Source organism: Dendropsophus ebraccatus, chromosome 4 (genome assembly GCF_027789765.1).
Source record: "Dendropsophus ebraccatus isolate aDenEbr1 chromosome 4, aDenEbr1.pat, whole genome shotgun sequence".
Lineage (NCBI taxonomy): Eukaryota > Metazoa > Chordata > Amphibia > Anura > Hylidae > Dendropsophus > Dendropsophus ebraccatus.
Genome location: NC_091457.1, coordinates 35,910,425 through 35,930,471, shown reverse-complemented (window position 1 = coordinate 35,930,471; position 20,047 = coordinate 35,910,425). Strand labels below are relative to the sequence as shown.

The 20,047-nt window shown below is 43.2% G+C and overlaps 1 protein-coding gene across 1 annotated transcript in view; it reads right to left on the bottom strand.

The window, feature by feature from the left end:
- Window positions 1–1,410: 1,410 nt before the first annotated feature.
- The window catches only part of LOC138789580 (solute carrier family 22 member 6-A-like), a 38,141-nt gene continuing 19,504 nt past the window's right edge, over window positions 1,411–20,047 (bottom strand). The window contains exons 9-10 of the mRNA XM_069968298.1: window positions 3,113–3,316; window positions 1,411–1,695 (exon numbers count right to left, since the gene is read on the bottom strand). Of these exons, the coding sequence (XP_069824399.1) occupies window positions 1,608–1,695; window positions 3,113–3,316 (292 nt within the window). The 3' untranslated portion in view covers window positions 1,411–1,607. The remainder of the gene's footprint in view (window positions 1,696–3,112; window positions 3,317–20,047) is intronic.

The window sequence follows — 20,047 nt, the reverse complement described above, 5'->3', positions numbered from 1 at the left end:
GTTGGAGGAGGTGCAAATATTGGCAACTGCTAGCACTGGGAACGCTGGGCACTTTCATTAGATGAAAGTTTAAGGAGTGAGGGGCCACTGGTTCACTGCTCTTTCACCTGCCCTTTAGGCTACATTGACCCTGCAGTCTACAGGAGGCAGCAAACGACTTCCGTGCCCTCGCTCCGCACTTGATGCACACACAATGGCCTTACTCGTAGTGCACGCATTTGTTGTGCCTCTCAATAGAGAGGGGTAAGTAGCCCTTTTCGGTGAGGGAGGGGCCAACTAGTAGTTTTTATTTAATTTAATCCATTATACTTTTGTCACCATCGGAAAAACATTTCTAGAATCAGTCCTTTTCCTAGCTGTTAAATCAGCTAAAACTCTTGTCACCATCTTGACTGCTGCAGCTTCTTAACCCCTTCATGTCACAGCCAATTTTCTTTTTTTCCTCCTCACATTTAAAGAGTCAGAGCTCTATCATTTTTTTCATCTACCCATATGAGATCTTTTTTGTGACACCAATTTTACTGTATAATGACACTCTTCACTTTCACGCCATAAAATATAGCGCAAAACAAAAAATTTGGGAGGTGAAATTTAAAAAAATAATAAAAATTAGGGAGGGGGGGGGGGTGTCGCCATTGTAAAACTGACCCATGGTGACCTACCTAAACCTACCCAACCCATCTATTTCCCCCACCTACCAATATACTGTGTGGCACAAAAAGTGCTGAGGGGTATAATAATCATTTGGGCCACTGTAGATGAAGAAAAGATGAGGAAAGTGCTGGAAAAGTACAGAAGCGAAGATGTTTGGCAGATTCTGCAGAGATGAGCTGTGACTGGAGGAAATCATTAGGGCGGTCTGGGTGAAATGCAGAATGAAGGGGAAAGTAGACCAGAGAAGACGCCACCTGTGAGTCACTGGATGTAACAACACTGTAAACACTTCTATGGTCCATACAGTCTGTGGGGGTAATGATAGCAGTCATTATGTGGCAGCATTATGTAGGGGTATCACTGTGCATGGAGTTCTATAGTAGTATGGAGGTAATATTTTATTACTGCATGGTGTTAATCTTTGCTCCTGGTGTATAGGCAACAATCTTGTATGTTAACTAGATATGTATAATTTTTTTTGTGTGGTGTGGTGGTGGTGAGGGGGTGTACCTAGATCTTTTAGAGGGAAAATGTCAGTTCCTTACTAGGTAGGGAGCTTCACACACTGTTGGGTATCTAATAGGGGAGACCTGTCAGATTCCCTCTACGACTTAGCATGTAGCTCAGTAGACATCTTGTAGGTGGCTGTTCATGGAAATATTCTAGTCGAGGGGCCCTGATAGGTTAACAGATCCATACCCCAGACAGATCCGCCTTTTAAAGTTTCTTTTTTACTTGGACAGGTCATTTAGCCAATACTGCATTGTCATTGTGCTGCCAGCATGGTAGCCTTGATATTTTGGGGTTTCTGCCCCTTCTTAGATAGCATTCTCCTCACTTCTCCAATATCCTTAAAATATCATGTCTCAGATGCACCCATATGTACTCCAGTGATAACATGGTGTCCCAGCAGTATCAGAGTGATCTTTCCAGCTTCATTGGCCCCCCTCATATCACAGGGTCACACGGACAGGATTTGTGGTTACTGTCTCTAGAGGTATAATCTCTTTCTTCTCTTCTTTCTCTGGTGTCTTTTTTCTCCTTTGCAACAAAATGAAATAGAAAACAATTGGTCATATAGGCTTCACTTTTTCTTATACATATTTACTGACATCAAAACTATGCAGTCCCTATACAGCAATGTATGCCTTACAAGGACCCCATTTGTAGCATCACTGTGCAGTGGTTCCCCAGCATGTGATTAATTCACCTTATGATGCTTCCCTTTGGTCAGAAGTGGGCATAACGTTCACATGTCTCTGTATTGATAATTTTATTGTAAAACTTTAATTAAAAAAAAAAACATTGAACAAAAAGTGGGCAATGAGCACTGCTGACTTCTGCGGCTATGTTGGGTGCCATTGGGCTTACTAAAACATCCACTCAGTGGTGCTGCTTAATAAGGCCTCTGCCCTCCCTGTCCAGCAGGATTGCTTACTAATGTAGCTGGTGGATGGCAGCTGCAGAGCATCACAGTGCACTTTTACTCCCCGTGCAAATAGCAGAAAGTTATCAGCCAATTGCATAACCCTCCCGATGCAATAACACTTAGCATTGCCAATGCTGAATGGCTGTTAAGTCAGGGCATACAAAAGATGCAAAGGAATACAAGGACATGTCTGCAGTGCTGTACTGTACATATGGTAAAAAAAATCTTAGGCTGCCCCATTATGGTCATGGTTATTTCCATTTTAGCTAGCTTCCATAGTGCTTGTATAACAGGGCATTTTCATTCCTTTTAAGCCTTCTCATTCTAAGCTTACTATTTAGCCTGGATTCTTTCATAGCTCACACTGATGTTAAAGGGCTGCTCAGGAGAAGGCATCGATATCTAAACTGTCGGGTGCCAATGTCTGGGCCCCACTAACCATGGTGCCCTCAGTACACATTGAATGGCCAGGAACAATAAGTCACAGTCTTTAATATGCCCAACTCTTTAAGAAATGGCTCCATACATATTAGGATGGATCTGTACGAGCAGTTTTGAATATTTGGTTAATCACTATGGGCAGAAAGGATCTAAAGCCCCTATTACACAAGGCGATGTGGAGAACATGCGAGCGCTGATCTGCTGTTCACGTACAGACAGCGAGCGTTGAGAAGCGAGTAAGAGCCGGGGGAGCCGCGGGGGGGGGCTGTCTGGGGGATCGTCAGATTGTCTGGGCAGCCCATTGGAGACAATGGCGGTCTGCTGCCGCCACTCTTATTACACGGAGCGAAGGCAGCAGATTGTTAACAGGCTGATCTTTAGCATTTCAACCTGTTGAAACACAACGATCAGCCGACATCGTACATGTCGGCTGATCGTTGTCTTCTATTACACAAAGCAATTATTGGCCGTAACGGCCTATAATCGCTTAGTGTAATAGGGCCTTAAGAATATATTATTTTAAGAACAAGTGTTTCTATCTTATCATCTGAAATGCTAAAACCTGTACAATTGCACCTTTGAACTTACCCAGTTTCGACCTCTTCTATGGTATCAGGAAGTGGTTTATTCACAGTCTCGGGCAAAAAATAGACAATAAGTCCCGATAGTATGGGTGAACCTCCATATATGAGCAGAGGTAAGAAAGGATAGAATTCACCTAACAACTTCACCAGAGGAGCCACAATGCCACCCAATCGCGCCATGGTGCTACCCAAACCAAGACCACTCTGCCTGAAAATAAAAGAACATATTGGAGTGACACGTTAGATTCTTCTAGGAGTTGAATATGTTCTAGAGAATCTTGGATTGACAACATTCAATTTAACATACAATATAAACTTCTGAGTAACTGCATCTGGGTCAAATCTTCCCGACATTAACAAGACCACCTGGTGCACTATGGATCCAGATAACTTAGTTAAATCCTTTTATAACATTCCAGAGCCAAATCTAATATATGCCAATTGACATTACAACAGGAGCTTGTACCATTTTGAACCCTTATATGGAGAAAGGCTCGGAGAACTGGGCCACAAAATCTGTTTCCATGTAGCTCGAGGCCATCTGCTTACATTTCTCTCTTATCTAATACAAGGAATGAATAGAAGTTTGAGGAAGTGATTTTATGCTAGTTACAAATCTTTGCATCATTTTGAATATTGTTACATGTACATTGATCTATCCTGACTCCGTTCCCCTTAATTCAGTTATAACAGCATCCTTAGGAGTTATTTACAGACAAGGTATGTATCATGATTTATTTTAGGGGGCACAGTGTGTATTATAATTCATTTCAAGGGGCAAAGTGTGTATTATAATTAATTTCAAGGGGCAAAATGTGTATTATAATTCATTTAAGAGGGCACATTATATATTATTAAAGGTGAACTCCATCAAGTTTTCTTGCTTTTTTTTCTTTTAAATCAACTGTTGTCACAAAGTTATACAGATTTGTAATTCTACTAAAATCTAAAGTCTTCCAGTACTTATCAGCTGCTGTATGTCCTGCAGAAAGTAATGTATTCTTTCCAGTGTGACACAGTGCTCTCTGCTACCATCTCTGTTAGTAACTGAAACTGACCAGAGTTCCCCTTTTATTTCAGGGGCACAGTGTAATTTAATTCATTTCAGGGGGGAATTAATATAATTAAAGGGGAACTATCAGGTTAGACTAATCTAACCTGCTAATATGTCCATATTGCACAGAAGACGCAGTATGTCTCTTACCTTCTTCCTCTGCATTCCTCCGGTGCAGTTAGTTGTATTGGCCACAGTCCGGTGAGACTGTGAGATCCATTAGAAGCACTGCCTGCCCCCATAGCGCTGATCCGCCCCTGTCCAACCCGCCCCTTTCTAATTATAATGAGTAGGGTGGCGCTATGGGGGCAGACAGTGCTCCTAATGTTCCCCCTCAGTCTAACGGTCTCACCGGACAGTGGGGAACATGACTAACTGCACCAGAGTGGCACAGAGGGGGAAGGTAAGAGACATATCTTCATCCTCAGCGTACTGTGCAATAGGGACATATCAGCAGAATTTGTCTGTTCCCCTTTAATTTAAGAGCACACAGTATGTATTATAATTAATATCAGGGGGCACAGTGTATATTGTAATTTATTGCAGAGAACACAGTAGTCATTAGATCTCATTTAAAGGGGCATAGTGTCTATTTTAGTTAATTTCGGGTGGTAAAGCTTGTGGCATTATTATATCGAGGGGATGCAATGTGTGAAGCTGTTTTCAGCAGCTACAGCATGTGGCACTAGTTTATCTCAGTATAAAGGGTGAGAATCTTCTGCATCCCTTCACTATTGTTCTCATGTACAGGGAGCTGTAGTGTCACAAAGTGAATTAACCAGACTTGGCAAGTGGTATATCTGTTTATTAGGGTAGAAATAATTCTCTGTGGCACGTGATGCCTGGGTATCCCTGATGCCAAGTAGAGCACCTGTTAAAATCTGAATCCTGTCAATTAATCTGCCTATGGCCTCTAATGGTATGTATTATAATACATTAGTCATGTCCAGCATGTACAGTAGATGTTCTATGGCCAATACACATAACACCTTTCTTCAAATGCACTTGTCCAGTTGATCACCTTCAAAAAATGGTATATATATGAAGTCTTAAGCCTTAAGACACACTATTACATCAGGGTGTGGGAAGGGGTTAAAATTTCCATCTAAATGACGCAGACTAAATACTGAGCTACTAACAAGGAAGAGCCACACATGAAGTCACAGGTGAATGGTGGAAACTTGGGAAGCAAATCCCATTATTATATATTACTGTGAACGACTGCAGCCTCATGACTACTGAGGATATAGCCTCCCAGAAGAGAGACAAAGAGGTTTATTTCATGTATTCTAAATGTATAACCTGTATAAGTCAAGAAATCACTGCACTCCGAGCTGATGAATAACTTATTATATACTGTTAATAAATTATCACGTGTTCATTTATTTAGAAGCCACAATTTCACCAATGCAAACTGTACTCCTCTTTGCCCTATGAAATGGACTTCTACACATGTAGATCTTTCTCACAACAACACAAGCCTAGTATGGTGGCATTGGTTTCTAACACCTGGATAGAGCCAGACTATGCTCCTCTGTCCACTGAGGACAAAAGAGCCAGTGTAAACATAGCCTTAGGGTCCTATTCCACGGGCCGAGCAGGGCCCGATCAACGATGTAAACGAGTGCCGATCTGCTAGATCGGCGCTCATTTACTGGGCCTATTCTACAGCCCCGATGATTGTTAAGCAAGGGCTGCAGGGACATCATTACCGATGTCCTTGCAGCCCTTGTTTCATACATTACCTGTCCGGGCTGCAGGTCTTCTCCTTCTTCCTCCCGGTCCCACGCCGCAACAGCTTCGGAGCGGAGCTGTCTGAACTGACAGACCGCTCAGCCAATCACTGGCCACGGCGGTTCCGGCCAGTGATTGGCTAAACGGTCTGTCAGTTCAGACAGCCCTGCTCCGAAGTTGCTACGGCGCGGGACCGGGAGGACGAAGGAGAAGACCTGCAGCCCGGACAGGTAATGTATAATGCTGCTAAAATCGTCGGTCGCTGACGTGCACCGCTATTCCGCCGTAGCGATGCGCTGGTGGCGAACAATGATTTTAGGTCTGAACCTAAATGAACGATCAGGCCGATCCGACCGATTATCGCTCCGATTTGGCCGATTATCGCTCCGTGGAATAGGCCCCTTAGCCTTCGCTTTGTGCATTGCGTAATGGAATAACTTTACCTTTCTTCTGAAGTTTAACATTTTAGAATGATCACTCATTTGTGCATCCTATCCAGTTTACAATGAAAAATGTCAGATGACATATATGTGGCATTTAATTTGCCCATATAGGCAGCAGATAGAAGTTATGATTAGAGATGAACAAACCTGGAGCACACTAGGGTTTGTCCAACCCCGATTGCTCAGCATTTGATTACCAGTGGCTGAAGAAGTTGGATGCAGCCTTAAGGCTGCATGGAAAACATGGATACAGACTATGGCTTCAAGACTGCCTAGGGCTGCACCCAACTTCTTCAGCCACCGGTAATCAAATGCAAGGCAATTGGCTTCAGTGTCGAAATTCATTTATCTCTAGTTATGATGTATCCCTATTAATGACCCATATAGCCAGCTGTTTTCTTTTAAATTGAAATATTTTATGATCTCTCAAGACACTTTTTAGCTGTATTAGGCGTTGTTCCCACACAGCATCTTTGCTCCCTATTTTGGTCAGTATTTTGCAACCATGGTGTCCTATCTAAGGGTAGCATTAAGTAGTGACAGAGAAGCTGAACAGAATGATGTATCACTTACATTGTTCATTGTACATTGTTATCTATCCATACTGTGTATAGGCAGTCAATGGTCAATCAGCAGCTGGAGGGGGGGGGGGTGGCAAGAATCCTATTCTCCTGCATATTAGGAGAACTGCTAAATAGAATTATACAAGTAATACACTGGTCTGTTCAGCATTTCTGTCACTAGCCTATTTTGCCCTAATTTAAGGCAGAAAACCTAGTGAAAGATCCCCTTTAAATGACGGCCATCCACACGATTTCAACAGTATGTGAACATAGCCTTTCTATGTTTTTTATCCACTCCTGATTTTGGTTGCAAAATACTGAGCAAAAATATTCTGTGAGAACATAGCCAACAGCTGCTGAGGACATAATAATTAAAAATGAATAGCCTAGCTGCAATATTAGACCTACAGATTATTTCTAAGAAACATGGATAGCAGTGTTTTGGGGGCAGTGTATGATGGTATTATTTGAGCACTGTATTGTTATATGGTACATTTTTTTTAACACATCAACGTGACTTTCAAGGACTATTTAGAGTGGTCATGTGGTCCATTCTGACATCACCAGTGATTGGCCACTGCTAAGACTTGCCTAAAGTTAAATGTGCCCTATGTAATATCCTTTACAGACTTTATAGTGAACCATGTAGTGCCCAACTGATGAAACAGTGTGCATTACAGGTCGACTATATAATATTAAGCATCTCTCCTGTCCTTCGTTTGAGTGTGAGTTTTGCAGCTCAGTTCCATTGAAGTGAATGGAGATGAATTGTAATCACACACTTAGCCTGAGGACATTGGTGGTGCTGTTTTGGAGAAAGTAGCTGTGCTTTTTCTAATCCTGTATAACCCTTTTAACAAATACTGCATAACTATTGCAGTAGATGTAGCCTTTTTACTTACTATATGTTATAAATAATAGCACGTTAAATATAAATGTATAGCCTTGCTGAAGATAGTATCAGAAAATATAAATTAAAATAAAATATTCTTTCACAAAACCTGGAATACAATGGCTCTGGGAATGTTCTGTGGCTGTCTGTTCCTGCACAGATGTCTGGGTGACTCTCCAGGGCAGAGATTACCATCACTTGGGATGTAGTTGCTGGAGGTCTGCTGAGTTATTAACACATGGTTCATGTGCGTTCAATGCTAGAATAGGAGAATGGACCTTAGACTACATATAGTGGATGTGTAAAAGTGGATGTAATTTTTATAATGTACTGGATATATCTATTATTATAATGTATCTCAAGGTTATTATTAACCATGTAATTCTTAAAAAAGGAAGTTACAGCATTAAAGCTTGGCTCCCTTACTTTGAGCTGGCTCTATGCTTCCTATGACTCCTATAGGGGAATGCTGCACCTGTTCACTCTTCCCATCATTGAATTATCATGTGGATATTTTCAGTCGCTTGCAAAATAAATCTGTTATGTAACTATAATTATTAAAAAGCAATAACTCTAGGCTTCTTATTTTCTGTAGACTGCTTATTTTTTAGAATTATATTTACATAATTCACTTTGATATGTTGTGTCTGTATATGTATATATCCACCTCTGCAACATTTTCTTATTATTCAGATACCTCTAAAAAAATTTTAAAAAAAATTAATAAAAAAAAAAAAGAAGCAACAGTCTTGATGAGAAATATCCTACCGTTTTATGCCTTTTAGCACCTCGGCAGACCTCTGTGTCTCCATAGTAACAGACTTACAAACAAAGCCTCCAACGCCTCCCCTACTTCTAACTAAAGATGATCGAATAGCGGGAGTTCTCAGGTTCGTTCAAACTCGAACCATTTCATTCAATATGATTCGAGTTTGAACGAACCTGAAAATTCCCGCTGTTCGATCAGCTCTGCTGCTAACTAGTATACATAGTGGTAGATTAGCAAGCACATGGGAGCAGATATGATAGTAGGATCATAGTAACATAGTAAATAACTCTATCAAGTTCAACCTACAGAAACTCTACTGTGTTGATCCAGAGGAAGGCAAATACCCTTATGAGACAGATACCAATTGCCAGTGGCGTAGCTACCATGAAGGCAGGGAAGGCGACTGCTATGAGCCCCCTGCTGGAAGGGGGCCCGAGGAAGCCTGCCCTGCCTTCATGGTAGGTACTGACACTGACATCCGACCACTGTACCCCCAGGGGTCCAGAGAGGAAGAGGGACCCGCCACTGTACTGTTCAGCCCCCTCACTGTAGTGATGGGTGAGCGGGCTGAACAGAGGAGCAGGACCTGCCAGGTCCTGCACGGCACAGGAGAGGAGTGAAGGACCTTTGGGTCACATGACCCAAAGGTCCTGAATACTTCTATGTGAAGAGCAGCCCGGACTACAGCAGGAGGAGGGGGGAAGCCTGGGAGCTGTAATTGCTGTGTATGTGTGTCAGTGAGTGTATATATGTATCTGTGGGAATATGCATATGTCAGTGAGTGTATATATGTATCTGTGTTTATATTTATATGTCAGTATGTGTATGTATCTGTGGCTATATGTGTGTGTGTATGCCAGCAATGTCTGTAGCACTGGTGTATGTGTGTGTGTGTGTGTGTGTGTGTGTATGTCAGTTGTGTCTCAAGTGATTGACAGGTTTGCTCCCAAAGATGTTCTGCAGCAGCTTCTATTAATGCTGGGCTCTAATAAAAGAACCCACCACTAATATCTGCTGCATTTTCTTTTATTTCTGGTTGAGTATTTCTTATTACACTGAGATGATTATTTCCCTGTGTACTGTCTACTCATGGTGTATACATCAGCACTAGTGTAATCACATTACAGCGTATATATGTGTGTATGTCAGTGGCGTATCTGTATATATGTTAATGGTGCCTCTGTGTGTGTATATGTGCGTCATTGTCTGTGTTTGGCAGTGGGGTGGGGGTAGGAAAGCGTACAGGATTCATGGGGCCCCGTACTGTTTTTTGCTATGGGGCCCCATGAATCCTAGCTACGCCCCTGCCAATTGCCCCATCACAGGAAGAAAAACTTCCTCCTGACTTCAGAATGGCAATCAGAATAATCCCTGTTCAACGTTCTATCACATGAAATCGAATGCCCATAGCCTAACCACCTGAGGCTGCTTGGTGTATTACTAGGACTCCTGTGAAGATAAGCCAAAACATCTTGAAACCACACCTTGTACTAGCTGGCTATCACATCATGTATTTAAAGCGGTTATCTAGCTCTACAAAAACATGGCCACTTTCTTCCAGAGACAGCACTGCTCTCGTCTCCAGTTTGGGTGGGGTTTGCCACTTAGTTCTATTGAAGTGAATGGAGCTTAATTGCAAACCGCAGCTGCCCTGGAGACAAGAGTCATGTTCTCTTTAGATGCAAATGGCCATGTTTCTGTAGCGCTGGATAACCCCTTTAAGGACCTACATTCCACAGTGGATATTACTGTGAGTACATGTATGCTTCATTTAACCTCCTGGAAGCCAACAAGTAAGAATACCTCAATTAACATGTGAGAATGCACCCCCAAATATGTGTGCAAGATTATTTACCAAGTTTGCTGTCATGTTTCTCTATATCTCAGTGTCTAGTTAGACTGCTACCAAAAAGAGTACGCCATTGTCTTGCTTAGGGTGTGATCCACTAAAAAGACTATTACACCAAGACATCTGCACACAGGTGGATGCAGTATAATACTCTGAGCAGGAACTGGTGGGCAGGAACTGTCATTTATGCGAATGGTAGTTTCACGTTCCTAAACATTGTTGCAGACCAAATAAAACTTTTTATGGCATCTTTATATCTATCCGATTAAGGATCTGTGGGATATCTTGGAAAAACAAGTTCAAACTATAGATGCTTGACCACATTGTTAAAGGGAACCTCTCACCCCCCGTGCCGGGGTGACAGGCTCCCGACCCCCCGCTACAGCCCCCTATACTCACCTGATCCCGCCGGGTCCCGCTTCTGGATCCGGTCGGGTCACGGAGATCTCAGCCGCTGCAGCCCGGCGCGCGCTGAGAGATGATTCCAACGCTCATAGAGAATGACTGGTGAGTCCAGTCCAGTAGCGGGGTCGGGAGCCTGTCAGCCCGGCATGGGGGGTGACAGGTTCCCTTTAAGGACTAGGGGTGAGTGCAACACAAGCATGCAGCCTATGGCTATGTTCTCACACAGTATTTTGCAACCAAAACCGGGAGTGGATTGAAAACACAGAAAGGCTATGCTCACACACTGTTGATGTGGTGTCCCACCACGGGTGTTGCTATTGGTTACACCCCTTGTAAAAGCCTGTACTTGTTGTACTTATTGTGGTGAGTAGTGATAAAGTTTCACCACTAGATGTCGCTGTTATAGATGTGTGTATTCAGATGCTGCATGGCTGAAGTGTGTAAAGGGTTATTGTTTGTTTATATGTCACATGGATCTGTGAACCTATGGGAATCTTTTCTTCTTTTGTCCTAACACCTTTCTCTTTACTTCTTCTATTGCACTCTTTACCCACTCACAGCGCACTTTAGATACGCTGAGGAAGGAAGTCACATGGGTAGAGGAAGTGCATGGGTCTTTCGTGTTGGACATTGTAGAGGAAGGACGCAAGCTAGACAGCTCTCTACAGTGGTCCTCTTTGGGCCCTGGCTCTCTGCCAGGTCCCCCTGCCTTCAAGAAGGTCAGTCTTAGTCAGGTCCGGGAGGATCACTACACCACTCCGGCCATCCGTGACTACACCAACCCAAAGGACCCCGTAGCAGCCCGGCAGGACACTGTCCACAGGGGATCAAGGTACAACCGGCCTCTAAACTAAAAGCAGGCGTGCCATCACACCTGTGTGAACCGGCAATGGCATCACTACATAACATCTTAAGGTCTGGCTGTATCTCAGCCAACCACCACAGAAGTGGCATCACACCTCACCATCTAGCAAGTGACCTGCCGATCCTCCGACACAACACCTCAGGGGGTCACTATGTTGAGATTGATTGGATTGCCATTGTTTTGAAATAATTTGCCATTAACCCCTTCCCATCAGTAATATGTATATATACGTTCCTACTGCACATACCCAGTGCAGTAGGAATGTATATATACGTTCCTGATGTATGCGGGGCCGCTGCAGTGAGAGCAGTCTGGCACACATTAGTGTGTCCGGGGCCGGAGGTAATGAGAGGCAGCTGCGAAGCTGCATCTGCGTCTCATTAACCTCTTAAACACTGCGATCTATAGCGATCACTGCGTTTAAGGTACTCACTGACAGAACAAGCTCCTGTCACTGAGTGATCGGGACCCCCACAGCCATGCTGCGGGGGTCCCCATCACTTGTGCCAATGGGCCGGGGTAAATCACTTACCTCCGTCTTGTCGGATCGGCGATCTATGAATAGAGTCTGCTCTCAGACAGGCTCTATGCATAGATCGCCAATAACACTGATCTATGCTATGGCATAACATAGATTAGTACATGCAACATTGGAACATTGTAACATTGCTGTTCCCGCACTGTGAACGTTGTAAACAAAAAAATAAGCGCAAAATACACCAGGATTGCTGATTTTAATAAATTATATATCAGGAAAAAAAAATAATAAAAAGCTATCAACATTTTTCTGTTACACCAATATGATATTAATAAAAACTAGAGATCATGGGGCAAAAAATAACACCCCAACCAGCCCTGTAGGTGGAAAAATAAAAGCGCTATGGTTCTTAGAAGGCAAGGAGAAACATTGCATTTATTTTACCCGGACATCCGCGCATCAAAGGGCTCTGTCTTGAAGGGGTGACTGTTGTCACTCAATCTTAACCCCCAGGGCCGCATCTGCCATGAGGCGATGTGAAGTGTTCGCCTCAGGCGGCAGGTCATAGGACTCTGCAGGGGGCGGCACTGGCCGCCCCTGCACAGTAAGCAGCCATGCATATATTACCTGCAGTACGCGGCGCAGGCAGAGGGGGCACGCAGGAGCCGGGCTGGGGGAAGTGCGGCAGTGAAGGAGCTGAAGGCGCACATGTCTGAGCATTGTGCCTGAGCTCATGTGTCGGCAGCAGCAGCAGCGTGAGGCTGGTGGTGGTCGGGAAGGAGGAGGAGGCTGTGTGGTGCAGTGCCCTGTCTGCAGCAGCTTCCTGTACATGTACTGCAGGCTCTGTGTGTGGGGGAGCCCAGGAGACACTGCCGCCTGCAAAAGCATCCAGCTGACACGTGTCTCCACGTGAAGAGGTGGCTGATTGTGGTTTCTGTAGCGCTGCTGCTGGAGGACAGGGAGCACCACTACTGATGTAGGTAGTGTGATTTGGGGGGTTGCTGAATGACTGGGGGCCCACTGATAGAGGATTTACTTGCCCCCGGCCAGTCCCCGGTATGTCCGACAAGCCCCGCCCCCTGATGATAAGCCCCGCCCCCTGTGCAGCCCGCGGGTTGTATGTTAACTCGCACTGCAAGTTAGAGATCACCCAGCTATACAATATACTGTATAAGTGAGGTCACCCACCATATTGTATGACTGAGGTCACCCAGCTATCCAGCATCTTATACTAAGTATTATGTGATCACCCAGCTTTCCCAGTGTCCTGTTCTCAGTATAATGGGAGTTACCCAGCTTTCCCAGTATAATGTGGTCACTCAGCTTTCCCAGTGTCCTGTTCTCAGTATAATGTGGTCACCCAGCTTTCCCAGTGTCCTGTTCTCAGTATAATGTGGCCACCGAGCTTTCCCAGTGTCCTGTTCTCAGTATAATGTGGCCACCCAGCTTTCCCAGTGTCCTGTTGTCAGTATAATGTGGTCACCCAGCTTTCCCAATGTCCTGTTCTCAGTATAATGTGGTCACCCAGCTTTTCCAATGTCCTGTTGTCAGTATAATGTGGCCACCCAGCATTCCCAGTGTCCTGTTCTCAGTATAATGTGGTCACCCAGCTTTTCCAGTGTCCTGTTCTCAGTATAATGTGGTCACCCAGCTTTCCCAGTGTCCTGTTCTCAGTATAATGTGGTCACCCGGCTTTCCCAATGTCCTGTTGTCAGTATAATGTTGTCACCCAGCTTTCCCAGTGTCCTGTTCTCAGTATAATGGGGTCACCCAGCTTTCCCAATGTCCTGTTCTCAGTATAATGTGGTCACCCAGCTTTTCCAGTGTCCTGTTCTCAGTATAATGTGGTCACCCAGCTTTCCCAGTGTCCTGTTCTCAGTATAATGGAGGTCACCCAGCTTTTCCAGTGTCCTGTTCTCAGTATAATGTGGTCACCCAGCTTTTCCAGTGTCCTGTTCTCAGTATAATGTGGTCACCCAGCTTTCCCAGTGTCCTGTTCTCAGTATAATGGAGGTCACCCAGCTTTTCCAGTGTCCTGTTCTCAGTATAATGTGGTCACCCAGCTTTCCCAGTGTCCTGTTCTCAGTATAATGTGGCCACCGAGCTTTCCCAGTGTCCTGTTGTCAGTATAATGTGGCCACCCAGCTTTCCCAGTGTCCTGTTCTCAGTATAATGGGGTCACCCAGCTTTCCCAATGTCCTGTTGTCAGTATAATGGGGTCACCCAGCTTTCCCAGTGTCCTGTTCTCAGTATAATGTGGTCACCCAGCTTTTCCAGTGTCCTGTTCTCAGTATAATGTGGTCACCCAGCTTTCCCAGTGTCCTGTTCTCAGTATAATGTGGTCACCCAGCTTTTCCAGTGTCCTGTTCTCAGTATAATGTGGTCACCCAGCTTTCCCAGTGTCCTGTTCTCAGTATAATGTGGTCACCCAGCTTTGCAGCATCTTATACTCAGTATGCCAATGTCCCGACCTAGTAATGCTAGCTGGTGTGAAACAACTCCCAGCATGCCCAGATAGATGGAAGTTGTAATTTTTCACCACCTGGAGAGTCACAGGAAAGGGGATGCACTAACATTTACACATGTGCATTTTTGTTGCGTTTCGTCTTGATTCTAAATGGGAGACAAGAGAGTTCCTCAAGCAAGACAAAAAAAAAACACATGTGCGTTCACACGTACAGGATCTGCAGCAGATTTGATGGCGCAGATTTGAAGAAACGAGAAATTGAACGACTCTGAAGAGAGAAGACGTCACCTGTGAGTCACTGGATGTAACTGCACCCTGATCACTATACTGTCACTGTGTGGGGGTAATGCTGGACTCTATACGCTAGTTTTTTTTCGTAGCAGTACTGGTGGTATTTATCAGTCATTAAGATGGGGTAGTGTGTTCAGGATGTCGTGGTATTTTTCCCTTGTGTAGTAATAATATTGGTATAATATTTTGTCACTATGGGGTGGTGATATGCAGTCATTATGTAGTGGTATTAGGTTTTTATATGATGTTGATCTCAGTATAGGGGGGGGGGGGCGCTGTTTCAGTTTTCGCCTCAGGCAGCAAAAAAGCTAGAATCGGCCCTGTTAACCCCTTAAGGTCAAAGCCAATTTTCGTTTTTGCGCTTTTGCTTTTTCCATTTTATGTTGAAAAGACCATAGCGCTTGCATTTTTTCACCTAGAGACTTATATGAGCGCTTATTTTTTGCGAAACCAATTGTACTTTGCAATGACAGCCATTATTTTTCCATGAAATATGCTGCGAAACCGGAAAAAAATCATTTGCGCTGTCAAATTGAAAAAACAAAAAACAAATTTGTTTTGATTTCGGGGAGTTTTGCATTTACGCCGTTCGCCCTATGGTAAAACTGACTTGTTATGCATGTTCCTCAAGTCGTTACGATTACAACGATATTTTAAAAAATTCAAACCATTGTTAACAAATATATGTTCCTTAAAATCGCTCTATTCCCAGGCTTATAGCGCTTTTATCCTTTGGTCTATGGGGCTGTGTCAGGTGTCATTTCTTGCGCCATGATGTGTTCTTTCTATCGGTACCTTGATTGCGCATATACGACTTTTTGATCACTTTTTATTAAATTTTTTCTGGATTTCATGCCACCAAAAATGCGCAATTTTGCACTTTTGCATTTTTTTTGCGCTGACGCCGTTTACCGTGTGAGATCAGGAATGGGATTAATTAATAGTTCGGGCGATTACGTGCGCGCCGATACCAAATATGTTTATTTATTTGTTTATTTATTAATTTATATTTATAAAATGGGAAAAGGGGGGTGATTTGGACTTTTATTAGGGGAGGGGATTTTTTATTAATAAAAACACTTTTTTACTTTTTTTTTTTACATAAACTAGAAGTCCCCCTGAGGGACTTGTATATACACAGCACTGATCTCTCATAGAGATCAATGCTGTGTATATACACAGCAAAGATCGATTAGATCGGTCATAGATTGCTTTGGCCTGCTGCAGGCCATAGCAATCTATTGCCGAGCCGGGATCAGCGTCATTGCGACGCTGAGGCCCAGCACGGGCAGAAGAACGGATCTCCCCCCCGCGATCGCATCGCGGGGGGGAGATCCGACCCACTAGACACCAGGGATGTGAAGTGTAAAGCACTTCAATACAGCTGTCAGGTTTGACAGCTGCATTGAAGTGCTTAATTAGCCGGCGCAGCAACGGGACCCGCACCGGCTAATAGAGGCACTGCCCGGCTGCAGATTGCAGCCTGAAGCGGTGCCGTTTAGAGCGGGGTCCCAGCGAGGCCCAGCTCTGAACACCCCCCAGGGCACCATGACGTACCAGGTACGTCATGGGTCGCTAAGGGGTTAACAGTGTGTGAACATAGACTTTCTGTTTTCAATCCACTCCTGATTTTGGTTGCAAAATACTGACCAAAATACTGAGCAAAAATACTGTGTGGGAACATAGCCTATGGCTGTATTCATGTGTTCCTTCACTCCCTAGGGCTGCATCCAACTTCTTTAGCAACTAGTATTCAAATGGCGAATGATCAAGTTGTGCTCATCTCACCTAAAAGATCTGCAGCCAAGGTTGTGATGCCAAAACAACTTCAGAGGTCTGGTGGAGTCCATGCCTTGATGGGCCAGAGTGGTTTTGATGACACATGGGGGGCCTACACGATATTAGACAGGTGATTTTACTAACACTGCACATTGGTGTATAGCATAGCTTAGTGACAACTTCATGTTCTTGTCTTTATTAGATGACTTTAGGTTTTATGACCAGGTATATTTTCTTCCTCATTGCTTTAACGGTGCATTATTAGAGTTAATGGTGCAAATGCTTGTGGTCCAAAATAAATTTCTATGCAATGAGTTTACAATTTAACCACAAGAAAGTAGATGTATTCTTTATGTAAATTTGACGAGATTTCTGTTTAGCGTCTATTCACTTTTGTATGCTTATGTGGATTTTATGCAGGCTAGATTTCTTTTTAATTTCTATTAACACGTAACACTGTTAATATATGCGGGAGGAATTCTAAATGTGTATCATAGTGTAAAGCTCATACATTTTGCAAATGCTATTTTCATACATTATTATATATTATTATTTTATTATATGTTTTTATTATTATATGCCATCATGTTGTTTTCAGCTCCTGGCAAATGTGTGTATCATGTTTAGGCTCTGTTCACACTTCTGTAAACTGTCCATTGATACTCTACAGGAACCATCATATGACAGATACCAACTGCACCTGATGGACTCCAATGATTATGTCATCAGGGCTTTACTAGCCACTCCCTTCTAAGTACAAGTATATATATATATTGGATTCCATTTCAGTCCAATAGAAAAAAAAAACTCATCTTTCAGATCCTCCTAGGATTATCTTAAATAATCTAAATCTAACCCGTAATAGTGCAACATCAATGTTAACTCATCACTACAGTGTTAAAGACACCTGCACTGTATTTCTGTTGATTTTGTAAGAACTGTCGCTTGCACGTTAGAAGTTTATGTTATAGAATCTGCTCAAGGACATATCTTTCATATAACATTAGAATCTTCAATCACCTAGGCACAGAGAATGCAGTCTATCTGATGCTGATGAAGGAATTTGCTTTGATTGCTTACATAACTATATCATCTATCATTCTAAAACATCTCTAGTAACAAACAAATCTAGCACAATCCACTGTATACCATTGCATACACATAAAGAACTACAGACCTTTATGCACAAGGCGCCCAAGCCATGGCCCTCTGCAGTGCAACCATGTGCTTTTAGGTTGTCCCTTAAAGGGCTAAAGCTTCTCCTTAAGAATAACACCAAACTAGCTTCTGAAGTCTTATAGACCATGCAATGCTGCACTGTAAAGAAATATGCAAAGTATCCTTCCTCTAAGAAAATCAAATGCTCTATTGTGCCACCAATTGGAGTTTCTACAGCAAAACCCCCAGCACTGCAAATTTTGGCTTGGTTCACACCACCGCTAATCTCTTTCATTGTTCTGCTCCATCATAGCAGCAGAACATTGAGGACAAGAGCGATGTTGGTTCGATGGCATACAGGACACAATTGGTTCCTGATGGACCTCTGTGTTTCTTTCATAGTATCCAGCATTAGGGAATGGGGACACTACGGAATCCTGGCAGATCAGACTCCGCAGCTCGATGCCGCCTGCATATGTGCCTGTGCCATAGACTCCATTTTATGGTAAGGCAGATTCCACTATCTACGCGGACATCGGAATCTGCCTGTGCATAGAATGGAGCCGATGGCACTGGCAGATATGCGTGCAGCCGAGAGCAGGGATGAGCTGTGGAGTCTGCGGAGGGTGATCTGCCAGGATTCCGTAGTGTGCACATACCCTTATGCTGCAGCGTTTGCAGCTCTATCGGTAATGGAGGCTCCTACAAAATGTTCTGATACAGATGTGAACCTAATTTTCCTCCTGAATTTTGACATTCCCACTAAAGTCAATAGGGAAAATCCACAATAGACTCACAATATTGCTTCCACAAAACGTGATTGCTGTGAATGACATATTTGCACTGCAGGTCAATTTCCATTCTCCAATAACAGATTTTTTTCCGCAGCATATGGATGACATTTCTACCAATCTGATCCACTTTGTACTGTAAATGCTAAGGATATTCTAAATGGAAATTCTGTGCAGAAAATATACATAATATATACTATGTGTAGCCATACTCTAAAGACGAGTATCGGGTCCCATCAAAGGTGCCCATAATGAATTCTGCACTGCATTACTTGTAAATACAGTATGAACCATCAATCCAACCAACCATGAAGGAAGCTATATCTATTCCTAAATGCAGCCCCCCACACTAAGTCATCATTCACACATAATTTCCTTACTTGTGGCCATATAATCAGCTAAACAGAGGTAAATATAAGCCTATGGCTAGCTAAGGCTTCTTACCAGAATAGGTTAGCTGGCTAACCCTGGCTCTTGCCATGCTGGGGACGTGCATTGGGTACTTGAGCTTTATTAACAAAGAGGCTTATATCTTGCTGCTTGAAAGGACTATGGAGATAAAATAAAAAAAGGATGCCTAGAATCCTGATGAGAAGCCCTTTCTAGCCACAGACTTATTTTTTTACCCTGTTTAGCTGTGGACAGGTCGGCTTAAAAGCAAAACCAGGCCAGCTTGACAACGGCAGAAGTTGCTTATTTTAGAAAGTTATTATCTGAATGTAAAAATGTAACTTTGTTCTGGGAAAAAAAAATCTTCAGTAAAAAGAATCTGATAAAAAAAAAAAAAGATAATTATTATGGGGGACTGACCATTGCTGAGAATGTAGAAAACTTAGAGCCCCATTCAACCATATTTTGAAGCCCCATAGAGAATGAATTTCCCACTGGCTAGGCATGCGAAATGTTCTCTTGTATTTTAGCGATTTTGTAGATAGGAAACTCCTTTATTCTGTTATTCTGGGTATTCTGCTCTGCACATGTTATCTCCTATTCATAGGAAAGGGATAACAAGCTGATATCTAGGGGTCCATCCACCCAGACCCCCACTAATTCAGAGAGTAGGGATGCAATTGCCCCACAAAGAGTGTGCCTGTGTATCTACTGCTCCATTCATTCCCTATGCAGCCACCAAATGATTCCGAGTTCAGCACTCCATTCACTGCAGGGCAATTGCATCTTGATTGTGAGGATTGATGGGGGTCAGCTTTTTATCCTTTTCAACATGAGCATTTTTCCACATTCTGGAAGCACAGCTGGATATATGAAAAGTATCATGTGTCTTCTTTTCCTATCTGACAAAATCAGCTGTTTGGAACATGAATTACAGCTGACAGATTACCTTTAATATTCATGTTTTCAGGGTATCTTGCTGATATATATTAGCATACTGGCTATATAGAA